Genomic DNA, 14,259 nt, shown 5'->3' on the forward strand with positions numbered 1-14,259 from the left:
ATAAGTAAAGGCTTGTAGTAATCCGGCTGGTTTCAATGTGGTTGTCTTAGCCTTTTGATAGACTTCGCAAGCACAGACAAAACTTATCACATCCCGCCTCAATCCTGGCCACGTGCAATTCTGAGATATCCTCCTATAAATCCTCAAGACACCCTCATGACTAACCTCCGGAGTTTGGTGGAAGTGCTCCAATAATTTTTGCCGCAATCCATCATTTGCGGGCACTCTAATGCATCCGCGGTCCAGCAACAAATCACCTCGATTCTCCAACTCTGTATGGCACTCCGGATCATCCATCACCTCCTATAACAATATCAAAATATCTGGGTCAGATGTATATGCATACCTCAGCTAGTCAAGGAAGGGAAAGGTAGGGGAAGAATAGGCTACAAGCTCGGCGGTATCAGATTGGCGCGATAGTGCATCCGCCGCTTTATTTTCCATTCCCTTTTCGTATTGGATTTCATAATCATATCTCAGCAATTTTGTGACCCATCTCTGCTATGCTGGAGTGTGTATATGCTGTCCCATAAAGTATGGAAGGCTTCTTTGATCGGTTCGAATAATGAATTGCCTACTGATCAAATAAGGCCTCCACTTTGTCTCCGCGTGCAGAATTGCCAACATCTCTCTCTTATAAGTCGATAATTGCTAAGATTTTTGAGATAAAGCATTACTAAGATAGGCAATGGGACTCCCTCATTGCATTAGTACAGCTTCTATACCAACACCCGACGCATCACATTCCACAATGAACTCTTTAGTGAAGTCTGATAGCGCTAGAACGGGTGCCGTCGTCATTATTGTTTTTAATTTTTCAAAAGCTGAAGTGGCTTCATCTGTCCATCTAAAAGAATTCTTCTTCAACAAAGAAGTGAGGGGAGCAGCGATCTTGCCATATCCGGCGATGAAGCATCAATAATATCCGGTCAGCCCCAAAAATCCTCTCAATCCAGTGGTGCTAGTAGGAATAGGCCAAGCGGTCATACATGCAACTTTTTGAGGATTCGCCGCTATACCATCCGCTGAAATGATGTGGCCTAAATACTCCACTTATGGTACTCCCCATAAGTACTTGGATTTCTTGATCTTCAATTGGTTTTGCTTCAATAAATTCAGCACATCTTCCAAATGTCGCCAATGCTCCAATTCAGTCTTACTATACACCAAAATATCGTCAAAAAATATCAAGACATACCTTCTCAAGAGAGGTCGAAATATATTATTCATGAGGTTTTGAAAGGTAGCTGGAGCATTGGTGAGACCAAAAGGCATCACTCGAAACTCGTAATGCCCGTCCAAAGTCCGAAATACAGTTTTGTGCATATCTGTTGGGCAAACTCTAATTTGATGATACCCAGCCCTCAAGTCAAGCTTACTAAATATAGTCGCCCCTGTAAGCTCATCTAGCAACTCCTTAATAACCAGAATGCGGTACCGGTCCTTGACGATAATAGCGTTTAGTGCTTGATAATCGACACAAAAATGCCATGTCCCGTCCTTTTTCGCACCAAAAGAATGGAGGATGAATATGAGCTATGACTTGGTTGTATAAAGCGTTGCTCCAACATCTAGGCTACCATCTTTCAGATAACTTCTTTTTGGACATGTGAAAACTGATATGGCCTCACGTTCGCCGATGCAGCCCCGAGTACAATCTCTATGCGATGGTTCACCGCTCTCCTCGGTGGCAACTCTTGTGGCTTCTCAAATAGTCTACAAAAGTTATCTAATAAATTAGACAATTCAATGGTAGTACTTGAACTCGTTTGAGGCTCATCTCTTGTTAGTTCTAACTGAAGAAGATAGGTCAAATCGTACACATAAGGCAGCCCACCATAGGTTGCATCGCAGAAATCGGAGAAGACCAAACGCCATCAAGCCGCACATCTTTGTTTCCTTGTTTAAATTTCATCCATATGCTCCGGAAATCAAATATGATAGGTCCCAAACTCTGTAACCACTGAGTCCGAAGGACAATGTCCGCTCCTCACAACGCTAATGGATACAAGTCCACAATGATGTCGTGTCCGTATAGTGACCCGACGATACAAGCTCTCCGCCTTAAGCTTAGTGCTGTCTCCAATAACAATGTCAAATTTTATGGTCGGTTCGGCATCCAAACCCAATTTCCTCACTAACCTCTTATCTAGAAAGTTGTGTGTACTCCTCGAATCGATGAGGATGCGCACACAATGCTTTCTAACGAGTCCGTCTACTCGTAACGTCCTCGACGCGGAAGTACCCGAATATGCATGCATCAATATTTTAGCTTGGATATCTTCCTCCACACCCTCATCAACAGCCTCCTCATGAGCCTCGTCTGGACACTCTCCATCATCAACAACCTCATCATCCTCCTCAAGACCGTCGATAAGCATCACACTCCCGATCGGTTTAGAACATCGATGACCGAGGGTGAAACGCTCATCACATCGAAAGCAAAAGCCCTTCGCTCTTCACTCTTCACTCCTCCACGTGGGTAGGTGTGAGAGTTCGAAATGGGGGGTCTTGTACCTCCTCTAACATTGGAAGAAGGTCTCAAAAGTGATCATGGTCTAGTGCTTGCAGCCGCTATTTTTAAAACCATAGAATTTTCAGTCGGCGTTTTAGGTGCAAATCGCCCATCTCGGTTGCCCCAATTGGTTTTCGCTGCCATCTTTAAAGCCCTATGCTTTTGTTCCATTCTTACGGCCTTTTCAAAGGCCTCCTTAAAAGTAGTAGGACATAGAGCACGAACATCCGTTTGTATCTCCTCTCGCAGCCCCGAAATAAATATACTCATCAATGTCTGTTCGGGCCAAGGTGGCTCACAATGACTACTAACTCTTTCAAACTCAACTTGGTACTCCGATATGGTCGTCCTCTAAACCATTTTGCTTAATGTGGCAGCAAAATCTTCATATGCTGCTATCCAAAATCTGCATATAATCCTCCTACAAAAATCAGCCTATTCGATAAATCTACCACCACAAATAACCAATCTATACCAATGCAATGTCGTTTCTTGGAGGTGAAAGCTTACCATCTGGACTTTTGCATCTTCTGCTGTACCTTGACAATCAAAATATTGTTCAACTTGAAACATCCAATCCGTTGGATCACTGCCTTGAAATTTTAGAAAGTCCAAGCATGCGGTTCTCTCCTGAATAACGTTGTCGGGTTCGATGAGGTCCCATCGATGGTCCTTCTTGAATCTTCGATCATTGTCGAGGAGATGATGAACCCAATCGATTCACGACATATTTCTTGAATTCATTGTGATCCTTTTGCATGTTGTCAACTCTATGCAACAATATTTGGAGCATGTCCCTAAATTCATTCATATTTGAACCCATGGACGTTGGTTGACTCGGTCTTGCCGTGGTCACTCTAATGGAATCGATCTCTCAATTAGGGTCATCGTGGATTGAGTCTTCCCTTATCGGTGTGCTTTTCCATGGGTCTCCTTGTTGATGTCATCTTCCTTGTTTCAACCATTAATGGAGGTCTGAGGTTCGCGTGCTCTGATACTAATTTGATAGGTTCTTGTACCAAAGATAAGCTATGCAATGATTCCTTCAAGATCTGAATGTATGGAAGTGAAGGTGGATGGTGGATGTGATTAAAGAATATAGACAAAGGGAATGAAGTGGTCGAGATCCCAAAGAAGAGGCATGGCTCGATAGTTGAGAGAGATTAGAAGTTAGGAGAAACTTTGCCAATGGTAGAGGTGGAAGGATGGTGAAGAGGGAGAAGGGAGAGAGTCTAGAGAAGATAGGAGGTAAGAAATCAATAATCCAATAGCATAATGAAGTTGGCTGCCATCCACATATTTATAGAGGCTAGCCAACAAGTCCTAGAACAATATGAAACCCTAATTCTAGAGGATTCCCGTCGATCGCGTTCGAACGTACCCAAAAGCTCCATCTCTTTCTATGCGAACGCGATGCAAGTATTCGAACCTAGGCATTTGAACTCGCCCGACTGTGTTCGAACGCACAATATGCGTTCTCTGTATTTGCGAACCTGATGTAGGCGTTCGCAAGGGCGTTCCAACGCGACCTACAGAAATTTTATTTTAATGAAAATAAACACCTAATATAATAAGAAAAGATCCTTACTAAGTGTATCACTAGCCAACGAGCCCTAATAACAATAACTAACCCTAATCATAGTGCAATTTCGTCGATCGCGTTCGAACGCATAAAATACATTCTCTGTATATGCGAACGCGCCCGACCGCATTCAAGTGCGCTTTTCGTGTCCTCTATATTTGTGAACTTGATGCAGGCGTTTGCAAGGACGTTTGAACGCGACCCCTCCTGCGTTTGAATGTGACCTACAAGAATGTTATTTTAATGAAAGTAAACAACTAATGCAGTAAGAAAATATCCTAATTAAATATATTATTTGGCCCTAGGGTTAGGGTTAGGTCATTTGAATAAAGGTGATGAAGTGCACTATTTTCGAGGAAGGCTAAATTTTTGCGAACTGGTTCGACCACCTCGTGCGGACCAATTTGGAACCCATGACAGGTAGGCCCACGTCATCAGACTGAGCCTAACCCGCATGTAGCCTGGGTGCAACATGAGACGAACCCGTGGGCCTATAACCCACGTGACTAGCCTCGACCACGAGGTCACTTGGCTCGCGATGATAGGCCACATTTTGGGATCCAATCTCGGACCATCAAGCTTGATTTTCCAAAATTCTCTAGAGGAGACCCACTAGATTGGACCTATTTCGCGGAGTAGTTTTTTACGTACCATGGCACACTCGACCACTAGAAGGTCCAGCTAGCCTCATTCCACTTGGAGGGTGTGGTGATTAGGGGGTACCAGTCGGCTAAGCAGACTCGACCATTCAAGTCTTGGCAGGACTTTGCAGATGCGATTTTGTGTTCGGTTCGGTCCGACCCAGTACGATGACTTTTAGACCATGTTGACTAAGCTGACTCAGTAAACAATAGTTCGAGCTTACCAAGAGGAGTTCGAGCGGATATGCAACCGAGTCACTAACTAGTCTGACTCGGCCCTAAAGAGTACCTTCATTAGTGGGCTCAGGCCTGACATTTAGGCTGAGGTTAAGGCTTTGAGGCCCACTACTTCTGACGAGGCATTCTCCTTAGCTGTTCTAATAGAGTCTAAGTTGGATCAGCTGAACCAGATCCACAAGGAAGAGAAAAGAAAGATGACTCAAGCCATTGGCCCACTAGAGACAGCATCTGCCCCGACTCAGCCTGCACCAATGGCTCAGCCTAACCAATAGATGATCACACGCCGCTTTGTACCCAATGACTTGGAATAGCGCCAAAGAAAAGGCTTGTGTTTTATTATGATGACCGATTTACCTTCGGCCATAAATGCAAGCGCCAGCCAACCCACGTCATGTTCCTAGGCGGACTCGAGGAAGACGAATCTGAATCCACTAGTTGGCACAACAAGTTGTATGAGTACGAGGACGTGAGAGATTAGTCACCTTGAGGATGAGGTGTCGAAAGCGTGGTGGATTATTATGATCCGGCCACATTGGTTAAGTTGAGCTAAGTCGAGTTGAGTCAAGTTAGTTACTTAGCTTTATCTTATTAGTTTGAATTTTAAATAAGTCGGATAATTCGTATGTGGATCCGATCCGCTAAGGTTTTTACTCGTATAAATAGGAGTGGACTTGTGTTTATAATTATCATTTGAAGAAATCTGAGTTCAGCCAAGTTATTATTTTCGTCCTTATCTTTTGTCGTAGCCGTTAGATCGCTTTATTTTTCTAGGAGTAGATCATAGCCTTAGAACCTACAACGCTTTCAAACCCTAGCCACCTCTTTCCTCTAGCAGCTACCTTACCCTAAGGCCATCCATCACCACTTTCCGACGACCGCCGCAACGTTTGATATTTACCGTGCTGCCCCGTTCTGACTTATCTCCTTGTTTTATTTTTAACTTGTTATCTCGATCTTTGATTTAAGTGAAACTAAAGTCATCAGAACCCTAACTCACAAGGCTACCACTACCTAAATTTCATAATTTTCTTACGTCCGGATCGGTCCATATCTAGTTTGTAACATATATTCTAATATTAATAGTCTCATTTTTTAATATAAATAAAAATATTTTTTCTATTTAGAATAAATTTTATTACTGTTGACTATAGAAATTATTTTCTTCTTTCTATTACACACCTACCACTCATTTACTGGAGCATTGTATGTGTATGTTTAGAACATTATATATATGTTGCAGTGAGCATTGCATATTTAGTAATTTAGACGACCAAAATAGTAATATACACCTACCTACTAGCGTGTAAAACATTACTTACCTACCGGCAGCACATGTAAATGACTAGAATAGTAATGCACACCTACTTGTGCCCTAACATTGCATATGATAAAACCTTTTTGTATGCATTCATTTTATACATAGAATATAGTAATTTCTTTATTATCATCTATATAGTAATCTACTTTAAATCAAATAGAAGGACATTTTTATAACTTTTATTTTATATCATATCATATATAATTATTATATTATTATTATAAAATATAAGTAAATATATGAATAACTATTCCCAGAACAAATCTCTTAGCTTCGTTTACTTTTAGAATAATTTTTTTTATTCTAAAATACAACTCCTTATTCAAGAATAATAGATAAAAATCATAATAATCCCATTCTAAAATATAAAATATTATTTATAATAATTATATTTTATACCTCACACCAACCTAATTACTATTTTACCCTTAAAATCTATTCAATCAAACATTATATATTCGTGTTAAACGAGGACCTACATAATAGCGAACTGGAGCGTCCATTACTGAACTCGGTTTTTCATGAACAGAACCTCGCACTCGTTAGCGCGGCGAGTCCTCGACTCCACCGCTCGCCGTCGCCTCTGCCGCTCTCCATCTGCCGCCGCCTCTTCCTCCTCCATCCTTTCCCCTGAGGCCACCCCAGAATCCATCGCCGACTTAGTTCTCTCCTCCAACTTCACCTCCCTCTCCCCTCTCCTCCCCCACCTCTCCCCTCCCCTCCTCTCCTCCACCCTCCTCTTTCTCCCTCCAAATCATGCCCTCCTCCTCCTCAAGCACATTATCTCCTCCGGTGCCATCAATCCCTCCTGCAAAACCCTATTCTCCTCCCTCCTCTCCGCCCAAGTGGATCCCAACCTCCTCCTCCGCGCCTGCGCCGAATTGGGTCTTCCCCTAAAGGGCTTAGAAGTCTTCTGCCACATGAAAGGCGCAGCCTTGCCGCCAAAAATTGAAACTTGCAACTGCTTGCTTAGCTCCTTCTTGAAGGCCAAGCTAACGGAGAAGGCGTGGGTGCTCTACGCCGAGATGTTTCGGATGCGGATTCAATCGACGGTCGTGACGTTTAATATCATGATCAATGTGTTGTGCAAGGAAGGGAAGCTCAAAAAGGCGCGAGCATTTTTGCAAATTATGGAGAGCTCTGGGGTTCGGCCAAATGTTGTTAGTTACAATACTATAATTCAGGGGTATTGTTTGAAGGGTAGGGTAGCGAAGGGTATCGAGATGCTGGATGTAATGGGGAAGAAGGAAATCATACCGGATTCGTACACTTATACTTCTCTGATTGCTGGGATGTGTAAACAGGGGAGGGTCGAGGATGCCTCGTTGTTGTTTGGTGAAATGCTTCAGAAAGGTTTGGTTCCCAGTGCAGTAATATACAATGTATTGATTGATGGGTATTGTAACAAAGGGAAGTTGGATGTTGCATACAGATACCGGGATGAGATGGTTGAGAGGGGGATTGAGCCGACTGTGTCGACTTATAACTTGCTTATCCATGCATTGTTCATGGAGGGTAGGAATTTAAAAGCTATTTCTTTGATTAAGGAGATGGAAGGGAAAGGATTGGTGCCTGATGCAATCACGTACAATATTTTGATTAATGGGTATTCTAAGGAGGGGAATGTGAAGAAGGCGTTTGATCTTTTCGAGGAGATGGCGGGCAAAAGAATTCGCCCCAACATGGTGACCTATACTTCTTTAATTTATGCGCTATGCAAGAAGAGTCGAGTGAGTGAGGCAGATAAAATGTTCGAAGAGGTAAAGGAGAAGGGTCTCTCACCGGATCTTGTCATGTATAATGCTTTGATTGATGGCCACTGCAATGAGGGGAAAATGGACCGTGCATTTGAGCTGTTGAAAGAGATGGATAGGAAGAAGGTTGCTCCTGATGAAGTCACTTATAATACACTTATGAGAGGCTTGTGCTTGCTGGGGCGAGTCGAGGAGGCTCGTGGGCTCATCAATGAGATGGCTAGACGAGGCATCACACCTGATCGAATCAGTTATAACACACTTATTAGTGGGTACAGCAGGAGAGGTGATCTGAAGGATGCTTTTAAGGTTAGGGATGAAATGATGAGTACGGGTTATGATCCAACAATTCTTACGTATAATGCTCTTATACAAGGGCTGTGTAAAAATGGGGGAGGAGTTCATGCTGAGGAGCTTCTTAAAGAGATGGTTGGCAAGGGTATTTCTCCTGATGACGTTACTTACATATCAATGATTGAGGGCCTTAGCAATGTTGAAGACTTGATGAAGAATGACAACGTTTGTAAAACTACAACAAGGTGATGATCTGGTCCTTTTCGGCAAACGTGTTTCCAAGCATTGGAACATATAGATTACCTCTATAGGTTTTCATTTTCTGTACTTTGTGTCATTCATCTTCAATAGTGTCGATCTGCCTAATATGTCCCTTTTTCTCTATATAAAATGTTGCACTTTGCTAATTGCACTTCTTTTCTCTTTTTCAAGATGTCTAAAGTCAGACCCTATTGAGAACACAACAGGGAATGGATTTATTATTTTTTGACAAATATCTGACTCTGATTCGAACGGACTTGGGGGTAATTGAACTTTAATACCAAACTGATGTGTCTCGGACTCTTGGTGAAGGATTGCAACCTGAATTAGCCTTGGACATCAATGGGGCTTGGGCTGGCTGTTATCAAGGTTCCATGCACATCAAGCCTCCTGGCAAGTGCACACCCAGATGATTAGTTGGGCTCAGTTTTTGAATGTGGTGTGCATCGGCTTTATGGGGTGTAGTGATGTTTGGTGAGTAATCTTCTTGGTTGTTGCAGATGGAGTTTTAGGTGGAATTTTTAGGAATTGTAGGAGGTCTTGGGGTAGTGTGTGGACTAAAGATTTGGGGTTTTGATATGGTAGATGAATGTCTAGAGTTAATGTAGATGATAACGAAACCTAGCTAGAGCTAAAATATGATTGGGACCGTGATAGATGGTGGTTGTATTATAGAGGTGACGATGGAGCGGAGGCCAAGAAGTTGATAGAGGTGGCTCGGTTAGGAGATGGTTGTGGCGGTTTACAGATTCAGATAGATGACTAACGGCTATGTGATACATTTAGTTAGGATCTTTTCTTATTGTATTATTTTTTTATTTTTATTAAAATAAAATTTCTGTCAGTCGTGTTCGAACGCAAGTGGGGTTGCGTTCGAACGCCCTTGCGAACGCCTACATCGGGTTTACAAATATAGAGAACGTTTTTTGTGCGTTCGAATGCGATCGGGTGCGTTCGAACGTGATCGGCAAGAGTACTCTAGAATTAGGGTTACTTATTATGTTAGGACTTGTTGGCTAGCCTCTATAAATATGTGGATGGCAGCCAAATTCATAATGTTATTGGATTATTAATTTCTTGCCTTCTATCTTCTCTCTAGACTCTCTCCCTCCTCCCTCTTTACCATCCTTCTACCTCTACCGTTAATAAGGTTTCTCCTAACTTTTAATCTCCCTCAACTGTCGAGCCACCCTTTTTATTTGGGATCTCGACCACTTCGTACCCTTCGTCTATATCCCTTAATCACATCTACCATCCACCTTCGTCTCCATATCCATCCATAACCCTAACATCCACTCCACCCGTCACCACCACCATCATTCGCATTATTTCGTATTTTTGTCCCAGTTATATTTCGAATCTGTAAAGGGCATAAATACAAAAATTGTAGATCAGGAAGTTACGAATCTAATCTACTTAGTTTCGTAATTTTCTGACTACAGGAGAATATTTGATAAATATTTTTTCACAGTTGTGCGGACTATTTTCTGCAATAAATTCAGATCTTAAGGAATTATTCCGTAGCTGATATTTTAGTACAAGAACCCATCACTATGATTGTCATACAATTGTAGCAATAACTATAGTAGGATTGTGTATGGTGAGGAAGAATACTATCACAATAGAAGTGCTAAGAGGAGAGAGCGACCAAGGAGATGAGGATTTTCTAGATGATTGAAAGAAAGCTTGAAAGATGAGAGATAAAGAGATTGATGAAGATAAATTCAATTTATAAGGATTTAAATGACTCGAAAGATACAAGCCATAAGACCTCCTTTATTGAGAATAAAATTAGAGTCTTAAACCGAATATGACACACATAAGTAAGCCTGTCCAAATTGGTCACCAACTCTCCTTTAGGTTGCAACTCCGTTCCACCCCTAGATAGAGTTTGAATTTAAAGAAAGTCCGAATACAGTAAATGTAAATCATAAACATCACGATCTAATTCATCTGGCTTCATAATTTTCGAATGTTGCATAAATATCTGCTAATTATTTTATCAAAATTGCATAAATTATAAATTCATGTAATTCAATTACTTGGCTTTTTAAGTCGGATTGATTTGGGTCATATCAATTCACCACGCTTTCACTCGTCTTGTTCTCAAGATGAAAACTACATTAGAGACTTGGATGGTCAAACCAACCCATGCATGGGTGGTTGAACCTACTTATGCATGCATGTTGTAACCATATGCAATAAAACCAAATCTCGCTTGTTTGTCTTGGCCGTGGGTGGCCAAGTGAGCCCCCTCACAATTGCAACTATCTGTGGTAGTTTCCTAGCTGGTGATAGCTTCCAAAGCTTCTCTTTCATCTCCCTAAACGTTTTCAAAACTTTCATAAGTTGATGAGGACAAACTGCTCTCATTTGTGGTTTGGATGTTGTGGTGGAGTTCTCCAATGAGAATGTCACCTAGGACCTAGGGGATTTAGATGAAGGAACTAACTAAGCTCGGCTGAGCAAAGCTGCTGGCAAGTAAATGTCATGAATGACACTCCTAATATAGGATGGAGATGGAAAATGTTGTTGTGTGTAAGTGAACATCTCATATATCATCATGTTTGCCTGGTCAAATTGTTGATGTAACTACTGAATCAATGGTCGAATCCCAACAAAGTCTTGAGCATGATCATATGATGTAGATCTTGATGCTTCAGTAGTATCTTGAGCATGATCATATGATGTAGATCTTGATGCTTCAGTAGTATCTTGAGCATGATCATATGATGTAGATCTTGATGCTTCAGTAGTAGGCTCTTCTTCTTCTTCTTCTTCTTCTTCTTCCCCATTTTTCTATTCTCTGTCTTGTCCTTCTTTGAAACTAAGTCGTACTCTTCCTGATGGAAGTGGTCAGTCGCAAGTGTACTGATTTTGATCAAATACAATTTCATGCATGATATAGACCCTAAAGATGAAAGCTACATGATACTATCCACAGAAGACTTAATCAAGACTGTTAAAAGCCAGATATGAGTACATCTATTAAGCCATGTCGATCCTAGATCTTGACCAAATGGCATGTAACAAATGTCAGCTCATGGTCGAATGCACCTTATCTTCTTTCTTGGCTAGATATTTGATACAATCCGGACTAAGTTGAGTCCGAGCCCGAGTTAGGCCGAGCAAGCAGGCTAATTATGTTTGGGTTTAGTTATTTATTTAATTAGTTTGAGTCTATGTATGGTTCAGTTTGAATTAATTAGCTTGGTGCTGACTATAGGGTAATACAATATCTTATTTCTTGGCTGACTGAGATAGGTTGATCGTGAAGGCCTTTGGTATTAGTTGTCTGTAGACTGAACATGATAGTGGTACTATTTAAACGCTGATATATCACTGGGCTGTAGCTAAACAAGATAATTTATGCCTTACTATCTATTAATAAGTTTTAGCTGGACCATCATTAAATATGTGATGATTAAATTACCTCTAGGAATATGTGATGATTAAATTTGATCATTGAGTTCGTTTAAACCTCCTCTGTTAAATAATTTGGCTAGATTAAATTTGTGTAATTTTCTTTTGTCGATTTTATGTTTTCCACTTTTACACGTCATGATGTGATATAGTTATTATCAGGGCCTTAGGTGGAATAAAAGAGAAAAAAATTGGAGGTGTGTTTGGTGATGTGATTCCAACCATACGAAGTCATCTCAAGTATAGATATAATCTATGGGATCTATTTCTTATTTTATTTTAATTATTTTTAGAAAAATAAGGATTCTGAATGTCGCGTTCGAATGCCCCTTACGAACGCCTATAGACATTCACATCGATAGAGAACGTAAATTGTGCATTCGAACGTGCTCGACCCCGTTCGAACGCATGCATGTGAACTCCTACATACGTTTGCATCGACGGTGAACGCGAATTGCGCATTCGAACGTTCTCGACCCGTTTCGAACACGATCGGCAAGAATGCAATGTTTCTAGGGTTATTACTTATTATTTTGACTTGTTAGGTTAGCCTGTTAAGATGTGGATGGCAATCTAAACGGGTATTATGAATGAATATTGAATTTTCTTCCCTTCCTTCTTTACCCTAACTCTTTTCCCTCCTTGTTCAAGCCTTAGTTGTGTGTCATCTCATCGCTGGTTACCTCTAATCCCCCTCAACTGTCGAGTCCTCCCTCCTTCTTGGGATCTTGACCAACTTCTCCCTCTCATCCTTATCCCTTCATTACCACATGCTACCAAATCTATCACCATTATCTCCCCTTTTTCATCATCATCTCCATCACCCGTCATCTCCACCTTTACCACAGTTTTGAGTATTTTCGTCTCAGGTGCAATTAAAATCTACGAAGGACGTGAATATCAAAAACGTAGATTAGGAAGATACGGGATGACCACCATTAGTTTCGTAATTTTTCTGACTATGGGAGAATATTTAGATATTATTCTTTTCTGACTGCACGGACTGCTTCCCTGCAATCGAGCTTGGTCGAAAACAGACGTACCATCATAACTGGGAAGCTAGAAACATTTTCTACGCTATGTCAACTTGGTATTGCATTTGCCGGGTGAATTTTAACCTTGTTTCTTATTAGTAAATTTTGCGGATGCTTCTCTGCATTTCTGAATTTATTGTATCGCATACTTCTATGTTCCATTTGACACAATGAATGATTTGACAGAACCTAGGCTCCTTCAGTGCTTTTAGCCTTTAATTATTTTTTGTTAGAATAAAACAAAAGTATTGTCATCTGGCAATAGGGATACCTTGTCATGTTACAAAATGAAGAATTACATTTTCTTGGCTTAATGCTGAAAATTCCATGTTGTAGATTGTCATGATGTAATTTTGCATTGTGGAGCCATCAGTTTTGCTCTAATATTGGCTACAAAATTAGGAGTTCTATTTGACTTGGTGCTGAAAGTTCCATGTTATACACTCCTGTATCACTGGAACATCACTTTGTCCTCTGATATTGTCAAACCTAAGAAAAAGCTTCTGCCTTAGAATAGTACAAGTTTGAAAGATGTAGTTGCAGTGCTACTTCATTATTCTGTTCTTTTCATCTTATTGCTTATTTCTTTTGGTTCCAAACACTAGTGGTTAGCTTGTTTCATTGTTTATTGGAATAATCACTACCTTATCTTGTTTGCTTCTCTCTTCTTTCCATGCAGTCAACATACTACTATAGAGTACAAAAATAAACTAAGAAAGGCTCGCATTGAGGCTTTTATAAAAAACATATTTGCTAGGCAGTCATCATGGAGAACCATCTGAAAATCTTATGATATGATAACAAGAAGGTTTTAGTATGTACTACATGGCGTACAACATTAAATGTTACAATCTTCAGTGCTATGTAATATCTTGGGTTATCTTGCCCCTGTGTGAGTTGTGGTATGATTTGCATAATTGATCATAGCAGTAAATATACTATCATATAAGTTCTAGCACTGAGGAATTCTTCCAGTTTATGCACAGATATCAATTAGTTGTGCTTGTATTATAATCTACATCGATACATGTGTTTATGACTTTATGTGGACTGAGACAAAGAGTTGACAGGAGCAATTTATATGTAGGATATTTTTGAGCCCAGGCACCAGCAAGCTTAGCTCACGAAGGATTGACTTTAGGAATTCATGCGACCGGAATCTCGTCTGTCGGACACGTAGATTAAAAATTATAAAAA

General features: G+C 40.7%; 1 protein-coding gene across 1 annotated transcript; it reads left to right on the forward strand.

The window, feature by feature from the left end:
• Positions 1-6,794: 6,794 nt before the first annotated feature.
• LOC140773776 (uncharacterized) lies at positions 6,795-9,571 on the forward strand. The gene has a single exon (XM_073116509.1). It carries the CDS (start codon positions 6,818-6,820, stop codon positions 8,591-8,593), a length of 1,776 nt encoding a protein of 591 aa, XP_072972610.1. The 5' UTR covers positions 6,795-6,817; the 3' UTR covers positions 8,594-9,571.
• Positions 9,572-14,259: the final 4,688 nt, after the last annotated feature.

The sequence above is a fragment of the Typha angustifolia genome, chromosome 13 (genome assembly GCF_048772165.1).
Source record: "Typha angustifolia cultivar Huaian chromosome 13, ASM4877216v1, whole genome shotgun sequence".
In the NCBI taxonomy this organism is placed as follows: Eukaryota; Viridiplantae; Streptophyta; class Magnoliopsida; order Poales; family Typhaceae; genus Typha; species Typha angustifolia.

Coding starts and splice junctions, on each gene's coding strand:
- LOC140773776 (XM_073116509.1), top strand. CDS start 6,818: ATGAACAGAACCTCGCACTCGTTAGCGCGGCGAGTCCTCGACTCCACC.